At 45.1% G+C, this 21,111-nt stretch overlaps 1 protein-coding gene across 1 annotated transcript in view; it reads left to right on the top strand.

Annotated features, from left to right (window-relative positions):
- LOC126291576 (basic proline-rich protein-like) overlaps window positions 1-21,111 on the top strand; it is a 297,308-nt gene that overhangs the window by 143,758 nt on the left and 132,439 nt on the right. Inside the window, exon 2 of the mRNA XM_049985111.1 lies at window positions 11,258-11,465. Within this exon, the coding sequence (XP_049841068.1) occupies window positions 11,258-11,465 (208 nt within the window). The remainder of the gene's footprint in view (window positions 1-11,257; window positions 11,466-21,111) is intronic.

Genomic DNA, 21,111 nt, shown 5'->3' with positions numbered 1-21,111 from the left:
CGTGCTCGGGGGAGCCCTACAAGATATTCCTGTGGCTCTTCAGTGTAAATATCACTTGTCTCATTTAAAAAATGAGTGAGTTCAAAGAAAAATATTTTTCATTCTAAAGTTTAGTTAGACGCCGTTGTTAATAACGATGTGGGGAGGAGGAAGGGACTGGAATAGTGTGATGGCTAACATCTGATTACACTTAGGTGGTAATGGTCTCAGAGAGGTTGGAACCCATGACCTAGCACAAAGCCGCTTGAGGCACTGACTTAACCTTTCCAGACCCTCTGGCTACAATTGTGTACATTAACTTTTACAGTCTGTTAGGTGCAACAAAAGCAATTCTTCCCTAGGCGAACATGAGCTACACACTTGTAAATGTTCAACCTTTTCATCGCGTGCAGATGCTGCCAACCGTTGGGCATCACTATAAAAATATCAGCAAGTCAGTGTAGCAGAATACTTGTTTTGCTATATTCCAGTGTATAATTGAATACTGTTGTTGTTATTTTGCATGGAAATTATTTAATGATCATTTTACTATTTATTACAATAGAGAATATTTCAAAATTAGTTATTTTAGTCCTCAAAGTGAAGCCAAGTGAACAAAAGTACATGTTGGAAACGGGTACATATTTTTGTATAAATCTTGCTCCTAAAATCATTAAAAAATCACCTAAGACCACTACCACATAAAGAAAAATTTTTCTTCCTCCAGAAATATTTCGGGTCTGAAAGGGTTAAAAAGAATGACCTGGCGGCGTTCCGTCGTGCTAGCCGCACTTCACGAACTGCACATACATTGCGTGAACTTTTGGGTAGCAACTCGTATTACCGTGTACTGTCACTCCGAGTCAGTTTTCGTCTTAACTAATGTGTACCATGTACACTGAGGTAACAAAAATCGTCAGATACAACCTAATATCGTGTCGGGCTTCCTTTTGCCCGCCGTAGTGCAGCGACTCAACGTAGTATGGACGCAAGAAGCTGTTGCAATCCCCAGCAGAAATATTGAGTCACGCTGCCTGTATAGCCGGTGCATAATTTTGTGCACGGTCTTACCTGTCGATTAGTGTTCCACACATGTTCGATGGGATTGACGTCGGGCGAAATGGGTGGCCAAAGCATTCTCTCAAATTGTCCAGAACGTCAAACCAGTCGCGAACAATTGTGGCCCGGTGAGATGGTGCACTGTCTCCAGGTATCTACATCTACATACATACTCCGCAATCCACCATACGGAGCGTGGCGGAGGGTACCTCGTACCACAACTAGCAACTTATCTTCCTGTTCCACTCCCAAACAGAACGAGGGAAACATAACTGCCTACATGCCTCTGTACGAGCCCTAATCTCTCTTATCTCTGTGGTCTTTCCGCGAAATGTAAGTTGGCGGCAGTAAAATTGTACTGCAGTCAGCCTCAAATGCTGGTTCTCTAAATTTCCTCAGTAGCGATTCACGAAAAGAACGCCTCCTTTCCTCTGGAGACTCCCACCCGAGTTCCTGGAGCATTTCCGTAACACTCCCTTGATGATCAAACCTACCAGTATCAAATCTAGCAGCCCGCCTCTGATTTGCTTCTATGTCCTTCCTCAATCCGACCTGATAGGGATCCAAAAAAGTCTAGCAGTACTCAAGAATAGGTCTTATTAGTGTTTTATAAGCGGTCTCCTTTACAGATGAACCACATCTTCCCAAAATTCTACCAATGAACCGAAGACGACTATCCGCCTTCCCCACAACTGCCATTACATGCTTGTCCCGCTTCATATCACTCTGCAATGTTACACCCAACTACTTAATCGACGTGACTGTGTCAAGCGCTACACCACTAATGGAGTATTCAAACATTACGGGATTCTTTTTCCTATTCATCTGCATTAATTTACATTTATCTATATTTAGAGTTGGCTGCCATTCTTTACACCAATCATAAATCCTGTCCAGGTCATCTTGTATCCTCCTACAGTCACTCAATGACGATACCTTCCCGTACACCACAGCATCATCACAAACAGCCGCACATTGCTATCCACCCTATCCAAAAGATCATTTGTGTAGACAGAATAATGATCGGTTCGTCTGGACCAGAGGACCCAGACCATTCAATGTAAACACACCCCACATCATTATAGAGCCGCCACCAAGTTGCACAGTACATCGTTGACAACTTGGGTTCATGGCTTCGTGGGGTCTGCGCCACACAGGAACCCTACCATCAGCTCTTACCTACCGAAATCGGGCTTCCTCTGACCAGGTAGCGATTTTCCAGTCGTATAGGATCCAATCGGTACGGTCACCAGTCCAGGAGAGGCGCTGCGGGCGATGTCGTACTGTTAGCAAAGGCACTCAGGTCGATCGTGTGCTGCCAATGCCCAGTAACGCCAGATTACGCCGCACTATCCTAACGGATACGTTCGTCTTACGTCACACACCGATTTTTGTGGTTACTTCACACAGTGGTGCTTGTCTGTTAGCACTGACAACTCCGCTGCTCTCGGTCATTAAGGGAAGGCGGTCGGCCGCTGCGTTGTCCGTGGTGAGAAGTAATGTCCGAAATCTAATATTCTCGGCACCCTCTTGACCCTGTGGATGTCGGAAAATTGACTGCCCTAGGGATTTCCGAAATGGAATGTCCTCAGCGTCTAAGTTCAAAGTCTGTTATTTCCCGTCGTCATCACGCCGGAAACCTTTTTGACATGAATCGTCTGAGTACAAAGATAGCTCCGTCAATACCCTATCCCTGTATACTTTGTATACGCGATAGTACAGCCATCTGTATATGTGCATATCGCAATCCCATGGCCTCACTGTATATTTTTACCACGTACGCGGGCTACCCAAGGGAAGTCCGGTAGGCAGTAATATCGTTTCTAAAAACAGACATCACTGATACAAACATCCGAGTTGGTGGCTTCCAGACATCAAGGAACTATCCAGCCGTCGGTGCTCCACGAGAAATGAAAACAAATGCCAGGAAGGCAGCTCGGTAGCACAATAACAACAATATTTTCCTTTCTGACATGCTCGGTGATATCGGGTTTTATTCGCTACCTGTTACCCGTTCCGAATCAATATCGACGGCCTCCTCACGTGATACTGAGAAAATCGCTTTAGTAAAGATTCCATTTAATGAGAAAAGCCGTGACAATCACTGTTTTATACTGATAAAGCGTGACATAACCACACTGAAGTATATACCGACCAGATATTTGTGGAGTTCTAAAAAGTCTTCGATTGTATAATTTTCCCAATTACTTTATGGCTTGTTTCGATGTATCAGACAGCCACTGCTTCCCTTTCACGTCCCTCATGCCTCCCCATCTGTTTTGTGTACAGATTGTAAATAGCCTTTCGATCTATGAGATCATGACCAGATGATCCTAAATTAGTAAACAAAAACTAAAATCCTTGTCACATAATAAAACTGTAACTAAACAAACCCCTTGTAGTGTAGCGTCGCGTTCAACATACTTACTGTTGAGCTGGTCGCCATGTTAGAGACTCCAGAAGGAGATTCTCACAGAGCGGCACGCTGCCACTTTTTACCCTGTATCAACATCTCCAAATCACAGTAGCCTCTACACCCTACCTCCTCAGATATTGGTGGATGTGTTCCAGCCTGTGCTTCTCCTACACCTTTTACCCTCTACAGCTCCCTTTGCTACCATAGAAGTTATTCCCTGATGTCTTAACAGATGGCCTATCATCACCGGTTGTTAGCTGAACCACCTCATTCCATTATTTTCAACGCCGTTTCAGAGCACAACATCTCCAACGCTACGATTCTCTTATTTTACGGTTTTCTGACATGTTCGAAACGAACATTGTCAGTAATTTCTTCGTCGAATTAAATCTGATGTTTGATAAAAGTAGACTTCTTTTGCCCAGTAATGCTCTCTTCGCCTGTGTTATTCAGCTGTTTATGTCCTCTTGGCAATGTCTGACGTGATATTTTGCTTGCAGAGTTGCAGTTACTTAAGGTCGTCTGCTTCGTGGTTATCAATTTTGATTTTAAGTTTATCTATAATGTTATTTTGTGCTTCTCATTACTTTCATCCTGGCTCGGTTTCCTCTCTACCGATGGTGGGTGCTCTTTAGACCATTCGATTCGACAGATGCTGCAGTTTGCTTTCACCAGGATAGGCAATGTCGTCGGAGAATCTCATCGTTGATTTCCTTTTATCTTGAATTGTACTCATTCTGTTGGACCTTTGTTTTATGTCCTCCACTGTAGTTCCGATGTACAGTATGAACCTTTCTAATACGACCACTTCGTTGTCGATCTAAGGTCTCATTTTCAGCTGATTAACTTTCCCTTCGATGTTCACAGTCCTGTAAAATTTTTTGAACCACAACGTATACGCCGTTGACTGTAGAAATTCTGTATTTCACAGTTGCAGTTTCGGCCTTCGGGCCATTTTCAAGTGGTACTGCAAAAGATTTTGGTCCAGCACAGCCGTCCGGAGTGGCCGAGCGGTTCTAGGCGCTACAGTCCGGAGACTTGCGACTGCTACGGTCGCAGGTTCGAATCCTGCCTCGGGCATGGACGTGTGTGATGTCCTTAGGTTAAATAGGTTTAAGTAGTTGTAAGTTCTAGGGGACTGATGACTATAGCAGTTAAGTCCCATAGTGCTCAGAGCCATTTGAACCATTTTTGGTTCAGCACACGGGAGGCTTTAAAATCCTCTGACATGTATGCATATCGTCGTCAAAACTAGGCTTTTCACTGTATCTTTATTGTATGAAATGCATACATGTCGGAGGTTTTTAAATCCTGACGTGTGCTGCAGCAAACATTTTGCTGTACCACTTGAAAATGGCCCGATGGCCGAAACTGGAATTGTGAAATAAATCGTTTCTACAGTCAACGGCGAATATGATGTCGTCAAAAAATTGTTTTTACTTGTTGATTATTGTAATATCGTACATCATGGGTCTTTCTCTATACCTTACAAATTATCCAGATATGTTGCACCATTTGCGGCGTCGAACTCCCTTTCAAGGTCGACAGATGACATGATGTCTTTGCATTACGTCATTACTGTGCTATTCACAATAAGGAGCCTGGCAAAAGCTTCAACGAACCACCTACAAGCTGTCTCTCGAACGGCGCGCGGAAAAAACTAGCACCTAAATTTTTCTGTGCGAGCCCTGATTTATTTTACCGTGTTGATCATTTCTCCCTATGTTGGTTGGTGTCAACAGAATATTTTCGCAATCGGAGGAGGAAAGGGTGATTTAAATTTCATGAGAAGACCCCGTTGCAACGAAAACGCCCTTGTTTTAGTAACTGACACTCCACCGTATCATGTCTGTGGCACTATCTCCCGTACTTCGCCGTAATACGAAACGAGCTGCCCTTCTTTGTACTTTTTCGATGTCATCCGTCAGTCTCATCTCATGCGGATCCCACACCGCACAGCAATACTCCAGAATAGGGCGGACAAGCGTGGTGTCAGCAGTCTCTTTAGTAGACCTGTTGCACCTTGTAAGTGTTCTGACAATGAATGGCAGTCTTTGGTCTGCTCTTCCCACAATATTATCTATGCGATCGTTCCAATTTAGGGTATTTATAATTGTAATCCCTAAGTATTTAGTTGAGTTTGCAGCCTTCATATTCGTATGACCTTTTTACAGGCAGACGTGGTCCAGAATTCATTTTCATGGGCGAGAATGTCTGTTTACATCGACCTACTATGATGGATTAATCTGCCACAGGTGCAGGTATCCATCACACGGACTGGGCAGCGAGGTTCACTGGTCTAAATCCTGCACGGCAGAAGTAGGACAGCAAAACGACACTGGAGGTGTTCCCATTCACTCTCGGTCGTTACAGCTATAGTCGCATGGGACTTTGCCCTCTCCAGTGGAGTAACGAACGAGTGTCAAAACCCGCATGCAATGAGACCGGGTCACCGATGCTTTGTAGCTCAGAGCACTGTGTTCGGGGTAGCCGCGAGTGGGAGTTGCATAATGCGAGCTGTCGTGTCAACAGCACCCCCAACGCCGAATCCCAGGTGTCGAGTCACGCGACCAGTTCCAAGTAAAGAGGCAGGTCAGGCGGTCTCCTACGTCAGTCTGACAAAGAGAGCCGCGATCGCAGGTTTACGTCAAATACCTGTTCACTTTTAATAGTCCATTAGAACAGCATAATGCGCAGTTAGAAAGACGTACTACTTAGGCGATTTCGAAAAATAGCAAGAGAAGTTTTACGCGTAGCATGTACCGGTGCGTTGCGACCCTGAGCACCTTCTGGATAGCGTTCAAGCTCTGTAATCGGTGGGTCGCTGGATCGCGTTCCGCTCGTGTTTTTTAAATTTAAATTTATATTGTTTTCTGCACTAGTCATGTTATTTCATACGTGTATTACATTTGGAAGGTAAAATGATGAAAAGGCACTTGTATTTCAATGAACTTTTATTGAATTTCCAATGTTATTTCGCAGTTTACTAATTTGTATTATTACAACAAATATTATGCGACCTTTATTTTTATAGGCATGTTAAAATCTTTATCAAGAGCTTTCAGATTTGTTCATATTTCACCGACAACGAACGAGAAATTGCTTGTGGTGAAAATGCTGTTAAAATACGAGGGTCAGTCAGAGGAAAACCTTAAATTTGTAATAACAAATCTAAATTTCGCGCCGTTACCCTGTAAGTTGGTAAGCGTACTACAAACAGCGTGCAGAATGGCCTGTAGGTGGCAGCATAGTGCACTCACCGACGCAGTATCAGGATAAATATGGCCGCCCCACTTGCGACTTGCACCAGGGAAGAACAGCGTTCTGTTATTCGGTTTCTGCGTAATGAAGGTGCGAAACCTATTGAAATTCACCGACGAATGAAGGTTCAGTACGGCGATGCATATTTGTCACAGCAGCAAGTCTACGAATGGAATAGGAAGTTCGCAAATGGTGTGGCTTCAGTGGAAGGTGCTCCTCCTCCAGGTTAGGCACCACGAGTTGTGACTCCACAGAACATTGCAGCAGTTGAAGCCATAGTGAAGGATAACCGCCGATTGACAATGAATGTCATTGCAGCATGTTTGCAGATTAATTAAGGGTCAGCACACCACATTGTGCATGATGTGCTCTAGTTTCACGAAGTGTCTGCAAGATCGGTGCCACAGCAGCTGACTCCTGAAATGAGAGAACGACGTGTAGATGCTTGTAAAGCATTTCTTCGGCGCTTTGAACTAGAAGATGATGGCTTCTTTGCAAGAATCGTTAATGGGAATGAAACTGTGTTCAGTTCAACCAACCGGAAACGAAGAGAGCGAGCAAGGAATGGTGCCATTCCTCATCACCAAAACCAAAGAAGTTTCGAATAGAACCATCAGCAGGGAAGGTTATGCTGACTCTCTTTTGGGACGAAAAAGGTGTCATTTTGGAACATTACATACCTAGAGGGACCACTGTCACCAGTGCATCATACACAGATCTCCTAAAAAATTATCTGCGGCCTGCAATCAAATCAAAGCGACGTGGATTGCTGTCAGCAAGTGTCCTTTCACAACATGACAGTGCAAGATCCCACACTGCAACTATCACAGACCTACATTTTTAGTGTCTCCTTCATCCACCATACTCACCAGACCTTGCCCCAAGTGATTTCCATATGTTTGGACCACTCGAAGACGCAGTGGGAGGAAAGAAGTTCCGTTCTGATGAAGAGGTACACTTTGTAAGCGCTGGAGGACTTGCATTGCGAGTGGGGGAGATTACGTTGAAAAGTGATATAGCTTTGTACCACTTCTGCACAGTAATAATACTTAAAAAATATTGAAGGTTTTCATTTGACTCACCTCGTACTTTCAATCGTACATCACTAATTTTCGACACTGGTATTTATGAAAATGTGTCGTTAAGCGTGGTTTCCATCCAAACTGTTGGAAGGAAGAAAAAATTTACTACAAAATATCAACGGGGTGTGTTTTTCCTTACCTTGTGCATGCGCGAAAACTGCGTTCATTCGATGTAGTAGATGCCATTTTAATTTATGTTTTCCGTGTCTGCATGAGAAGCATCGCCTGCTACTTGTAATGTCGAAAGTACATCCGACGACTAATCGTTCACTACCCTCATATTCTGCCGTACTGTAACTCACCGTGTCTTTGAATAAAGTTATTCACACCTTTATTTATCGATGTTTAACCTGGGCTTTCCAAGTCAGTCCCTCATCCCCAATGTCTGCAGATCGCAGCGTCCACGTGCAAGTCAGTTCCCGGTACATTACACGATGGCAGTTGTAAGAAATTCGGAAATCACGACAGGCATACATTTTGAGGAGAAAGCTTGCGTGTTTGGTCTGGTCGCGTACTTGTCGATGGCTATAAATATATTTGTTGTGATAATGAAAATTAGCAAACCACCAAATAACATTGGAGACTCAATAAAAGTTCACGAAATACACGTATATTATAATCATATTAACTTCAAATCGTGTTTTGTTTGAAATTACATTAGTTGTTGTGGTCTTCAGTCCTGAGACTGGTTTGATGCAGCTCTCCATGCTACTATATCCTGTGCAAGCCTCTTCACCTCCCAGTACCTACTGCAGCCTACATCCTTCTGAATCTGCTTAGTGTATTCATCTCTTGGTCTCCCTCTACGATTTTTACCCTCCACGCTGCCCTCCAGTACTAAATTGGTGATCCATTGATGCCTCAGAACATGTTCCACCAACCGATTCCTTCTTCTAGTCAAGTTGTGCCACAGACTCCTTTTCTCCCCAATTCTATTCAATACCTCTTCATTAGTTATGTGATCTACCCATCTAATCTTCAGCATTCTTCTGTAGCACCACATTTCGAAAGCTTCTATTCTCTTCTTGTCTGAACTATTTACCGTCCATGTTTCACTTCCATACATGGCTACACTCCATACAAATACTTTCAGAAACGACACTTAAATCAATACTCGATGTTAACAAATTTCTCTTCTTCAGAAACGCTTTCCTTGCCATTGCCAGTCTAGATTTTATATCCTCTCTACTTCGACCATCGTCAGTTATTTTGCTGCCCAAATAGCAAAACTCCTTTACTACTTTAAGTGCTTCATTTCCTAATCTAATTCCTTCAGCATCACCCGACGTAATTCGACTACACTCCATGATCCCCGTTTTGCTTTTGTTGATGTTCATCTTATACCCTCCTTTAATGACACTGCCCATTCCGTTCAACTGCTCTTTCAAATCAGTTGCTGTCTCTGACAGAATTACAATGTCATCGGCGAACCTCTAAGTTTTTATTTCTTCTCCATGGATTTTAATACGTACACCAAGTTATTGTTAATTCAATAACTCGTGAGCCATTGCGTGCCTCAGCATGAATAATGTATAGTAAAGCAAGAAAAATACTGTTTATAGTTCCTCTGCTATTCGTGTTTGGATTCCTTACCCTATCATATAGGGATCGACCAAAGCCTCTACCGCATTAAACCTGTGAAATTCAGTCACGTGTTTAATACATGGGGGCAGGAATTTGCGGTGAAGTAATGTTTACTGCTCACAGCGTTTTGAAGTTTAACGGATGGAGTTTATTTCAGAAATAAAGTACCACTTACCACAATTAATAAGTGCTCATTTGTGCATTAATAACCGCCTGCGAGAGGATTTAATAAACTGGACACTATCACACGCTGTCGTAAACTTTCGACAATTCACCCAAAATAATTTAAGTTCCTTTAGCACATGTTCAAATGGCTCTGAGCACTATGGGACTTGAACATCTGAGGTCATCAGTCCCCTAGAACTTAGAACTACTTAAACCTAACTAACGTAAGGACATCACACACATCCATGCCCGAGGCAGGATTCGAACCTGCGACCGTAGCGGTCACGCGGTTCCAGACTGAAGCGCCTAGAACCGCACGGCAACACCGGCCGGCCTTTAGCACATGTCTAATGCTCCGTAATTGTTAACTAACAAAATTCCAAGTGCAGCTCACTCTCAAAATTAACAAGAAGAAAGTTTTTAAAGTTTCGACTGGATCGTTTAACCGAAAGAAATTCGAAATCCACATGTAGAAAATATTTTGGAATATTCGTTGTCACATGCGAATAACACAGGTCTCCAGTGCAACCACTTCGCCCGATGCGTAGCATTTTTGCGTTATTATGTTAGAAAAAAATAAATAATTGAAACTAATTAAAGTTACTGATCCCGCCGACCGGGGTGGCCGAGCGGTTCTAGGCGCTACAGTAGCAGGTTCGAATCCTACCTCAGCCATGGATGTGTGTGATGTCCTTAGGTTAGTTTGGTTTAAGGAGTTCTAAGTTCTAGGGGACTGATGACCACAGAAGTTAAGTCCCATAGTGCTCAGAGCCATTTGAACCATTTGATTCCTTGGAAGACGGTTCTTAGAACCTCCTAGTTCCTGATTTTCGCACTCGTTCTTCATTCGGATTCTGTAATATTTACTTCGTCTCCTTCGGGAAGGAATTTCGGAAAACCTTGTTTAATAACTCGACTTTAGTGGTGCTGTCATAGATAATATTACCATTGGCATCGCACATTTGAAGTATTCGTTGTGTCTTGCTGGTGGTGTGCTTCACATACAAACAGAATCTGTTTGGATTTTCTTTCAGATTTCGAGACAGAATTTAAACTCACTAACCGTCACGTGACATGGCGTTTGTATATCTGTGTGTGCGAGAGAATTGAAGAGTGGCAATAAACAGTTAATAGTTCAAAAAACACTTCATGCTGCCTCATCTCCATTTGAAATTAGGCTTTTTGAGTCATGTAATTCTATGCCAAAATGAAACTGTTGTAAAACTTACATGTCTACAACAAATTAAAATTTAGTAAAATACCGTTTATCTCGAATCACTCCATTAGATGTAATGGGCGGTGCAGTGCCGGAAGTTATCTAGTGCGCCGCTGTTTGGAATTTCAGTCCCGCGTGTTTCCACACTTAAAATGAAGCTCTATTTTTAAAGAACACTAGAATCAGCTACAATACTTGCATCAGTTGTAGAGGGGACTGTTTCCTTATTGCTTTACGACATAAGTTGTACACAAGTAGAATGAAATTGTATCAAGGATTGGGCTGTGCGGGTTTATACTGTATTACCAGTTGGCATGGCCGCCCATCTCCGCAGTATTAATGCTCTTTCAATTTACAAAATACGAGATACTTCTGTGATGCATACATCGTTTTCCGAGAGGACGGTTTCCTTATTGTGCTAATAGTTTGCTGTAGGTATGGAGAGAGTAAAGTTGGTCCGTGGACTGAGCCTTGCGGGCGCCGCCCTTGTTGCAGGCTACTACCAGCCGGCAGGGCCGCTCATCTCCGCGGCGCACCACGCTCCGCCCCCGGGCCCCGCGGCGCTCGCCGCCGCCGCAGCCGCCGCCGCCGCCGCCTCCAGCAAGGCGCCGCCCCCGCAGCAGCACGCGGCGCTGCCCCCGACGCCCACGCCGCCGCCGCCATCCACCGCCGCCGCAACCGCCGCCTCCTCCACTTCCAACAGGTCAGTCACCAGCCCTCATCCCCACTCTACATTTTAAGGCAGATTAATTTAGTAATAAATGTGAGAAGAAGTTTAAAACAAGACGGTGTACCCTTTATGACAAAAAAAAAAAGATGCGCCACCAAGGAATTATCCCAGTGGGACGGTAACTGGTAGGTATAATGTACATGTACAGGCAATTAAATGATTGCAATTGCAGAAAAAATTGGGTGATTAATTGCAGAGAGAGAGAGAGAGAGAGAGAGCGCTTGACAAAAGCTAGTCAATAAGGCGCTGGTGCACCTCAGGCCCTTACGGAAGCAGCTATTCAACTTAGCGTTGATTAATGAAGTTGTTCGTTGTCCTCCTGACGGATATCGCGCCAAATTTTGTCCAGTTGGCGCGTTATATCCTGAAGTGTTTGCAGATTTTTGCCCATAATGCTCCAAACATTGCCAGTTGGGAAGAGATCCAGCGACGATCCTGGCTAAGGTAGGGTTTGGCCAACACGGAAACAAGTAGAAATTCTCGCAGCAGTACGTCAAGATGCTCCCTGCTCCGTTTTGTTGCCCTTAACGGCAGGCCATCCTGGGCTTAGATTTCAGCAAGATAACGGCCGTCCGCATACAGCAAGAGTTTCTGCTGGTTGTCTGCGGCTTGCCAAACCCTGCCTTGGCACGCAAGGTCGCTGAATCTTTCCCCAATTGAGAACGTTCGTAGGTTCGGGGGCACGGCGCTCCTCCGAGCTCGGGATTTCGACGACCCAGTCCGCCAGCTGGACAGAATTTGGCACGACCTCACTCAGGAGGACATGGAACAACTGTGCCAGACGACGACAAGCCGAATAACTGCCTGCAGGGACCAACACATTATTACATTGCTCACTTTGAGAAGCTCTTTCTCTTGAATCAGTCATCCAGTTTTTCGGTGACTGTAATCATTCATTTGTCAGTACATGTACATCGAATCTACTGATTTCCCGCCCATTCGGACAATTCCTTCGTGATGCGTCATTTATTTGTCTTCGAGCGTACGTAACAGAGAGCTTTTCTTATAATATTCGAAGTAAGCTAAAGAGCGCTCGGTAAAATTGTATTGAAAATATTTCAGTAAAACAGTCTTGATTGTATGAATATTGTATATAATTCGTTTGCTGATCGTTCTCCTCCTTTTACAGCAGCATCACGAGACCTTTTTTTTTTTTTTGCTCTGTAAACAAGAGTATTACATATCGTTAGTGGTTGAGGGGTTACTGCACTCATATAAGTAAAATAGCATAAAGTCAGTTGCTGGTATACGCTTGGTGACAGCAGGACTGGGTGGTGTGGAGCAGGCCGCTCTGAAGGCACGTGGAACCTGCTTACTGGAGCTCAGTCGCTCCTGGTCCTATACCGAAAGCTCCACCCAATGCCTCCTGCATAACGTCAACAACAATCAGCCACAGAGAACCGTTTGTAAACGTGCGTTGTTGCAAAGTCATAAAAAAAACAAGTAGGTATTTTATCAATATACATAAAACACATGCATTACAAACAGTTCTTAAATAGGTAGGAGTGTCTCACCCAATGAGAATGGCTGGTTTCAATGTGCGAGGTTTGTCCAGAAAGTAAGTTCTGATCGGTCGCGAAATGGAGACCACAGTAAAAATCCGATGACGCTTTGCACAGATGTGTTGGGAAGGGTTTGTAGAATGACGGGAGAGCGTATCAAGACGCTCTTTTCAGTTGTGAGCTCACTGTGAGCGAGTGAAGGTGCCTACAACAACGACGCCTCCCGCCAAGTAGGAGGGCCCGCTGAGAGATTTCGCCTTAATGAATGCAGCCCACCTAACACAACTGCCACGCACTTCCGTCTTCATGGCAATTCTCGGTCGTACTCTGCAGGGGCAGCCTTTTCTCGGTGGGAACTGTTCCATCACTCACAACACAGCCCTAATTGGCTCGTCCTGAGTATCATTTCTGTTCACATAAAACGCTGGATACGAAGACAACACTTGGGCACAGACTACGATCTATAGACCAGCGTAGAGAATTATCGGAAAGCACAGGCGGCTGCCTTCTGTGACGATGGAAATCTGGTATAACGCTCTGATAAATGTCTGAGTCGGAGTGGCGACTATGGAGAGAAGTATCTGGAAAGTGTAGCTAACTCTTGCAAATAAAATGTTTCTGATTTTCTCTGTGGTTTCCATTTAGCGACCGATCGATACTTACTTTCTGGACAATCCTCGTATCATACCTTCTAGAGGTGCTTGTATCAGCGTCAAAGATGGTTAGCAAGTGACGAATGTAAACATGAAATGTAGGCAAGGGAAGGAAAGGGAAAGGATGGGTGGGAAGTCGATATGGCTAGCAGCGCAGGATATTGCGGGTAACGCAGTGGCGAAAATTGAAAATTTGTGGCGGACCGGGAATCGAACGCGGATATACCACCTGTCATGAGCGGTTGCCTTCACCGCTTTGACCATCCGGATACGTATGCTTCCACCACAGTGTTTCAGCTCATCGCAATGCAGCGTCCCTCCTCCATTAAAATCTCTACTCGTAAATGCTGATTCCCGTAGGAGTTGGCGGTATTAGTGCATTCGTATTGAAACAAATGTCGATGTGGAGCAATGCCGTCCCATTGAGATGAGATTGTGTTGAACAATAAGGTTTTTATAGCGAAAAGAGAGGGGAATAATGTGGTGTATTGGAATCCTGAATAAAACCAAGCTGCTTTTAGAAAGGAAATATGTGCATTAATTACTGAGCACCCCTCGTGGAATAATAACGGAGTGTTACACCAGGTAAGGTTAGTAAGGAGAGAACTCCGATCGTACACGATCTGCTGATTGTCTGTAAACACGCTCACTGGACAACATACCTGTGAGCCCCTTAAAAGGGCACGCAGGTCGCTTTGAAGTATTATGGGCAGCCCAGGATTGATACCAGGCAATCAAGTGACCCTACACCGCTGACTGGATGCTTCGCTGCGCTGCAGATGTGCAAAGCAAAGTTTCAGTTCTCTTTTCGTCGTTGTCCTTGAAGTTTAGCACTGGAAACTGCCTTTCAGATGGGCAGTGTTACTTTGTGAATGGAATTGGGAAGAGACTGCCACAAGAATGCGCTACTAAGTTCATGATGCAGCAGCGTTTGTTGCCTGTGTAGTTCTGTCAGTCTGGCACACATTGCCCTCATTTGATGGTGATTTTTGGTAGCTGCAAGCAAAACTGGTGAACATATTAATGTATACCGGGTGTTTGGGGAGGAAAGGTCAATATTTTACACAGTGATAGTATAAGTAATTCTGAACAGAAAATGTTATATGAACATGGGTCACCAAATGCTTCGTTTGGGTGGTATGGGTATTGAAAGGGACTTCAATTTTGGAAAATTAATGTGCACAACGTGATGCAAACAATGCACGGGTACATGCCATGTTTACGTAATGCAACATAGCACGAAAAGCCGCATTGTGTAGTGTACCGGGGACGGATCGGTTAGCTGTGTAGTGTGTGGTGTTAACTGTGTGCGTACAAGCGCTGCTAACAATGCCACATGTCTACAGTAATGGGGAATACGCAGATACGGTGTATGTTTATGGCTTCTGCGGCGATAGTGCTACCGCTGCAAGAGAAGAAGACCACAGGCGCTTTCAGACTCGACGATTACCTGATCGCAGGGTGTTTAGCACTTTGCGTGCAACAGGCTCTCTTACAAGGAGACATTTTTCGCCTGAGCGTGGACGTCGACGAACTATCCAAGAACATGTAGAAATTATTATAAGTGTTGAGCGAAGTCGCGATACGAGCATACAAAGAATATCGCTGCGTGTGGATGTCCCACAGACACGTGTATGGGAAACATTACATGCGGAAAACCTGTGTCCACTTCACATCAAGCGTCTCCAAAATCTCCACGATTGCGATAGTGGCCAACGACTTCAGTTCCGTCAGTCAGTAACTGAGAATAGTCATTTGTTTCCATACATACCATTCACTGACGAAGTTCAGTTTTTACGACATGGAATAAACAACACACGCAGTAATCATCGATGATCACGGGAAATACACACGCTTCAGTGGGTAACAATGTCCAAGTTCGTTTTGCCATGAATACTTGGTGCGGCATGATCGGTAACCTTTTGATAGTCCCATTTATTATCAGTCCGCGATTGACGGAAGAGTACCTGCGTTTTTTGGAAAATTGATTTGTGGAACTATTGGAAGACGGTTCTTTAGTCAAGTCAACTGGAATGTACTTTCAACATGACCGCGCCCCTCCACATGTTACCTTACGTGTGAGGGACCGACTCAACGGCACCTACCCTAGCCGCTGGATTGGCTGTGGCGGTGCTGTTAACTGGCCTCCAAGATCACTTGTTTATGGGGTTGGATGAAATCAGAGGCACAAAGTGAAGGTAAATGCGCGAGATGAACTGCTTCGTTGCATTATAGACGCTGCTGAATTGATTAGGAACCAACCACAGGCAACTGAACAAGCAACACAACACGTTTTCGCTAGACTGCAGAAGTGCATTTACGTTCATGGTGGGATATTCGAACCTGTTCTGTGAACTGTACAACATCTTTACGATAAGTGTTAAAGCCGTTTGTAAAAGACGTGGTACGTCTTTGTCAACATGTAACACGCATGTTGTAATGCTTTATGTACTAAATGCAAAAGTAAGTAAACAGTATGTAAAAATGTGTAACATAACTGTATTTCTCTGTTACATTGTTTTCAAGAAAAGCGCGTTACGGTCCAGTTGTATTGCGTATACGTTCACATTGTGCACATCAGTTTTGCAGAATTAAATTTCCTTTCAATACCCGTAACTCCATAACGATGCGTTTGCGGACCTATATCGATATAACATTTTTTGTTCAAAATTACATATACTATCACTGTGTAAAATATTGACCTTTCCTCCCCAAACACCCTCTGTAGTGCTGCTACAGCCTCTGGAGAGGATTCTGATCACTTTAGCTTTTTCTGTTAAGGGGAGGTTTACTACCTTTGGCCCGATAAAAAGCATGTACCTTGAGAACTTTTTTCTCGGGATTTGTTATAGATATCAGTGTCAAATTTGGTCAAAATGTTTATTGATATATCCTCTACAAAGGGAAATTTTTTCGACAGAAAATGTCGAAGAGCAAAAGCTGAGGTGCCGTCGGAACGAAACAAAATTTCGATGTAGACCTCAAAGCGCGGTATGTCACAGGTCAGCCGACTCGTCTGAAAACAAAATTGAGTTGATGTTAGCAAAGTTTATAAGATTATTTAGGAGATGACCCACTACAGAAATCTGCAGCAATTTGCGGAAGGGTTGCACTTCTGCCACGTTGGATAATTCTCTTCAGTCGTCGTTGGTCCCGTTCTTGCAGGATCTTTTTCCGGCCGCAGTGATGTCGAGGTCTGACGTTTTACCGGATTCCTGATATTCGCGGTACTCTCGTAAAATGGTCGTACGGGAGAATCTCCACTTCATCGCTACTTCGCAGATGCTGTGCCCCGTCGCTTGGGCGCCGACTATAATACCACGTTCAAACTCACTTAAATCTTGATAGTCTGCAATTGTAGCAGCGTTAACCGATCTAACAACTGCGTTAGACACTTGCTGCCGACCGCAGCGCCATATTATGTCTGTTTGTTTATCTCTGTATTTGAATACGCATACCTGTACCAGTTTCTTTGTCTGGAGTTGCCTGACTCGCGGCCAGAGAGGAAGTTTTCCCGGTTCGTTTTAGAGGCTCTGGCGTGCAGAGAGACAGACGCCTTTGCATACGCGATGGGAGGTGTTTGCTAAATTCACAATACGTACGTACTTGCATCCAGTTTTTAGTTCGCTTAAAACTAGTTACCTCTTCAAGGAACGTACGCCTTCCGTTAAGAGGCAGCGATCAGTCTAGATGGAAGGATCTTAATTGTGGTCCCTCTCTTTTGAGCCCAACGTATGGTACATCGGGGAAACCCACCGTTCAGGCTGTGTTGCTGGCGGGACCGGAAGGTGCTAACTGCCACACCACGCATCATTATAAATCGCATTGGCTTCAGCATGAATTGTTTGTACAACCAACGTACACAGCGTATACCTCAACGTCCACTACACTAATAACTTCGCCGGCCGGAGTGGCCGTGCGGTTCTAGGCGCTGCAGTCTGGAACCGAGCGACCGCTACTGTCGCAGGTTCGAATCCTGCCTCGGGCATGGATGTGTGTGATGTCCATAGGTTAGTTAGGTTTAAGTAGTTCTAAGTTCTAGGCGAGTGATGACCTCAGAGAAGTTAAGTTGCATAGTGCTCAGAGCCATATGAACTAATAACACTAATAACTTCTGATGGTTCAAATGGCTCTGACCACTATGGGACTTAACAGCTTTGGTCATCAGTCCCCTAGAACTTAGAACTACTTAAACCTAACTAACCTAAGGACATCACACAACGCCCTGTCATCACGAGGCAGAGAAAATCCCTGACCCCGCCGGGAATCGAACCCGGGAACCCGGGCGCGGGAAGCGAGAACGCTACCGCACGACCACTAGCTGCGGACAATATAACTGCTGATCTGAAGCTGAAAGTTAGGCACCTCTTCAAGGGACCTACGCCCCCTGGTAAGAGGCGGCGCACGGCCTGGGTGGAAGAACCTTAATTGTGGCGGGACGTGGGCAACGGTGTGAGTCGGGACGGGATCCGGGGTTGGAGTTACTTCCAGGCTCTCTGGACCCCGTACCCAGTCACAGCGGCTATGTGGCAACATACGACCCACCATAAGAAATTAGACGGTGGGTCATAAGAAATAAGCAGCTAGTGAAACAAAAAGCTTGCATTGATATACAACGATTAATTTCCAACGCTAGTGACGCTGCAGCTCCGTGAGGGTGCCTGAAATATTTCGCAACTAACCTTGTAGATAGCTCGTAGGCTCTATCTCGTGCGTGCGATATGCCGTGCGGGCCTTGGACCGTCAGAGAGCGCGAAGAATCAGTGCGGGGACGAGCTACATACTGCGGCGAGGACGAGAGACAAAGCGAATTGTTCCACGGAAAGGAAACAGGTCGGCTGTTTGCGAGCAACGAAAACAAGCAGCGGGAGGCGAGTAACGCGCGCCCGGATGAGCACCAGACGTCGCCTCTCCTCTCCTCTCCTCTCCTCTCCTCTCCTCTCCCCTCCTCTCCTCTCCTCTCCTCTGGTTTGCTGCGTGGGCGGCAGCGGGCCTTGGGCAGAGGCAGCGCCGGCTGGCGCAGCGCGGGCCCGCGGGCCGTGACACATTTCGGAAACGAGCGCTCCGTTATAAACGGCTTGCCTCTGACGACTGCAGGCATTACTCTGCGGCAAAGCCCGGCGTCGACGCGCTTCCGTCTGGCCAGCCGTGAGTCGAGAGCACTGTGCGTTCTACGTCTGTCCGCGTATGTTTCTATACTATCTAATCCATAGTGTCCGCACACCTGCCAGTGAATATTAATGTTGGCCGTCTCCACCCTTGTCCTTTGCGTCGGCTTCAGCCGCGCTAGTGACACTTAGCTGTGCGAATATCTGTGAAGGAATGGTAGCCCGTTCTTCCCGAAGGGCCGAAAGCAGACAGTGATGTAGGACACTGCGATCTGGAGCGAATCGTCGTTCTGACTCATCACCAAAGTAATTAAACATGACTGTCTTGCGGAGCGCGACTAAATGTAAGTTTTTTTCAAATTTATTTGATTTCAGTACAGTAGTCAAACCATAGTCGTAGTAAGTTACAGAAAGTTTACACGGCTAGTTTCGGTGAAGCTCATTTACCATTATCAAATGTAACAACTATGAAATAAGTCTCAATTAATAAAATATTCCGGGCTGTTATGCCGTGGTCCAAGGAATTTCACGTTAAAACCCGTCGTTTCGTCCCCAACTGCGGAGCACATTCTCTCCAGGGATCGCCATATTCATTTTGATAGGACCAAAGTACTGACACCGAGCGAGGTGGCGCAGTGGTCAGACACTGGACTCGCATCCGGGAGGACGACGGTTCAATCCCGCGTCCGGCCATCCTCATTGAGGTTTTCCGTGGTTTCCCTAAACCGCTCCAGGCAAATGCCGGTATGGTTCCTTTGAAAAGGCACGGCCGACTTCCTTCCCCGTCCTTCCCTAATCCGATGAGACCGATGACCTCGCTGTCTGGTCTCCTTCCCCAAAAACAACCCAACAACAACAACCCAAGTACTGGCAGCCACAAGCGGATACCATTAAAGGCCCTATGGAGATGCCATAGAGATTGTGAAACACCCCACGAATTTCAGTAAGAAGGAGGAGGGTGTGAAATTGAACGAAATCTGGATTCCGGCACTGAAGATGATGATGTCCCAGTCTTCCACCACGGGACGATAGTAACAGCGGACGGCGGCAGTCGACAACGGCCAGTTGCGCTCGCGTATTCAAAACACGTGACGTCACCCAGTTATGTGGAAGTTCTCGGAAAAGCAGAATTTTGCTGTGGTCACTAGCGAGCTAGGGTGTAAATTGGACGGTCAACAAAGCTACGGTCCCTACTTGAAAATATTCTCCGCAGATGGAGACGAAATGACGAGTTTTAGAGTGAAATCTCTTCGAATAGGGCATAATAGGCCGGAATATTTTATTATTTGTGACAATTCCGGCCGTGAAAGTTTATATTTTGCAATGAAATAAGTCTGCTGTTAATTGTGAGAATCTGAAATATAAGTAACGTCTAAGCACAACACCTTTGTAAAAATATTTTGTTTATTTATAGCCGGAATCATATGTATGACACAATGCATGAACCTATGTTCAGTGTATGTCGCCTTTAGAATCTGAAGATGGTCATTGTAGGGGCGAAACCCGTTATGACTGTCTCATAAACATGTGATTAAGTCTATAAATAAACAAAAAAAATTTTGAAACTTCCTGGCAGATTAAAACTGTGTGCCCGACCGAGACTCGAACTCGGGACCTTTGCCTTTCGCGGGCAAGTGCTCTACCATCTGAGCTACCGAAGCACGACTCACGCCCGGTACTCACAGCTTTACTTCTGCCAGTACCTCGTCTCGTCGTGCTTCGGTAGCTCAGATGGTAGAGCACTTGCCCGCGAAAGGCAAAGGTCCCGAGTTCGAGTCTCGGTCGGGCACACAGTTTTAATCTGCCAGGAAGTTTCATATCAGCGCACACTCCACTGCAGAGTGAAAATCTCATTCTGGAAAAAAAAATTTACAAAAAAAATTAGTCACGCACTCCATAGACAAAATGTCGTTTTTTCCACAACACCTTTTTCATAAGAATCAATACTATGAAATTATAGTATTAAAGTAAATCTCGTTATGCAATAATGACAAAGAAGCAAGGTCATTACAAGTGATCGCTGTGAAGGCCTTATCTATACAGAACATTAAACTTTTAACGTCGTATATGTTGGATTTGGATGGGCGTGGTCCAACTAGTTGCATAAACAACGTCACAAGTGAAAATCTTGTCTTATTAATCTTACAAGGTTTGGTGGTTGGTTGATTTTGGGGAGGGGGCCAAACAGCGAGTTCATCGGTCCCATCGGATTAGGGAAGGATGGGAAAGGAAGTCGGCTGTGCCCTTTCCAAGATACTATCCCGGTATTGGCCTGGAGCGGTGGAGGGTTTGAACCGTCGTCCTCCGGAATACGAGTCCAGTGTGCTAACCACTGCGCCGCCTCGCTTCGCCAATC

The sequence above is a fragment of the Schistocerca gregaria genome, chromosome 9 (genome assembly GCF_023897955.1).
Source record: "Schistocerca gregaria isolate iqSchGreg1 chromosome 9, iqSchGreg1.2, whole genome shotgun sequence".
NCBI classification, from domain to species: domain Eukaryota; kingdom Metazoa; phylum Arthropoda; class Insecta; order Orthoptera; family Acrididae; genus Schistocerca; species Schistocerca gregaria.
This window is presented reverse-complemented; position numbering and strand designations above follow the sequence as displayed.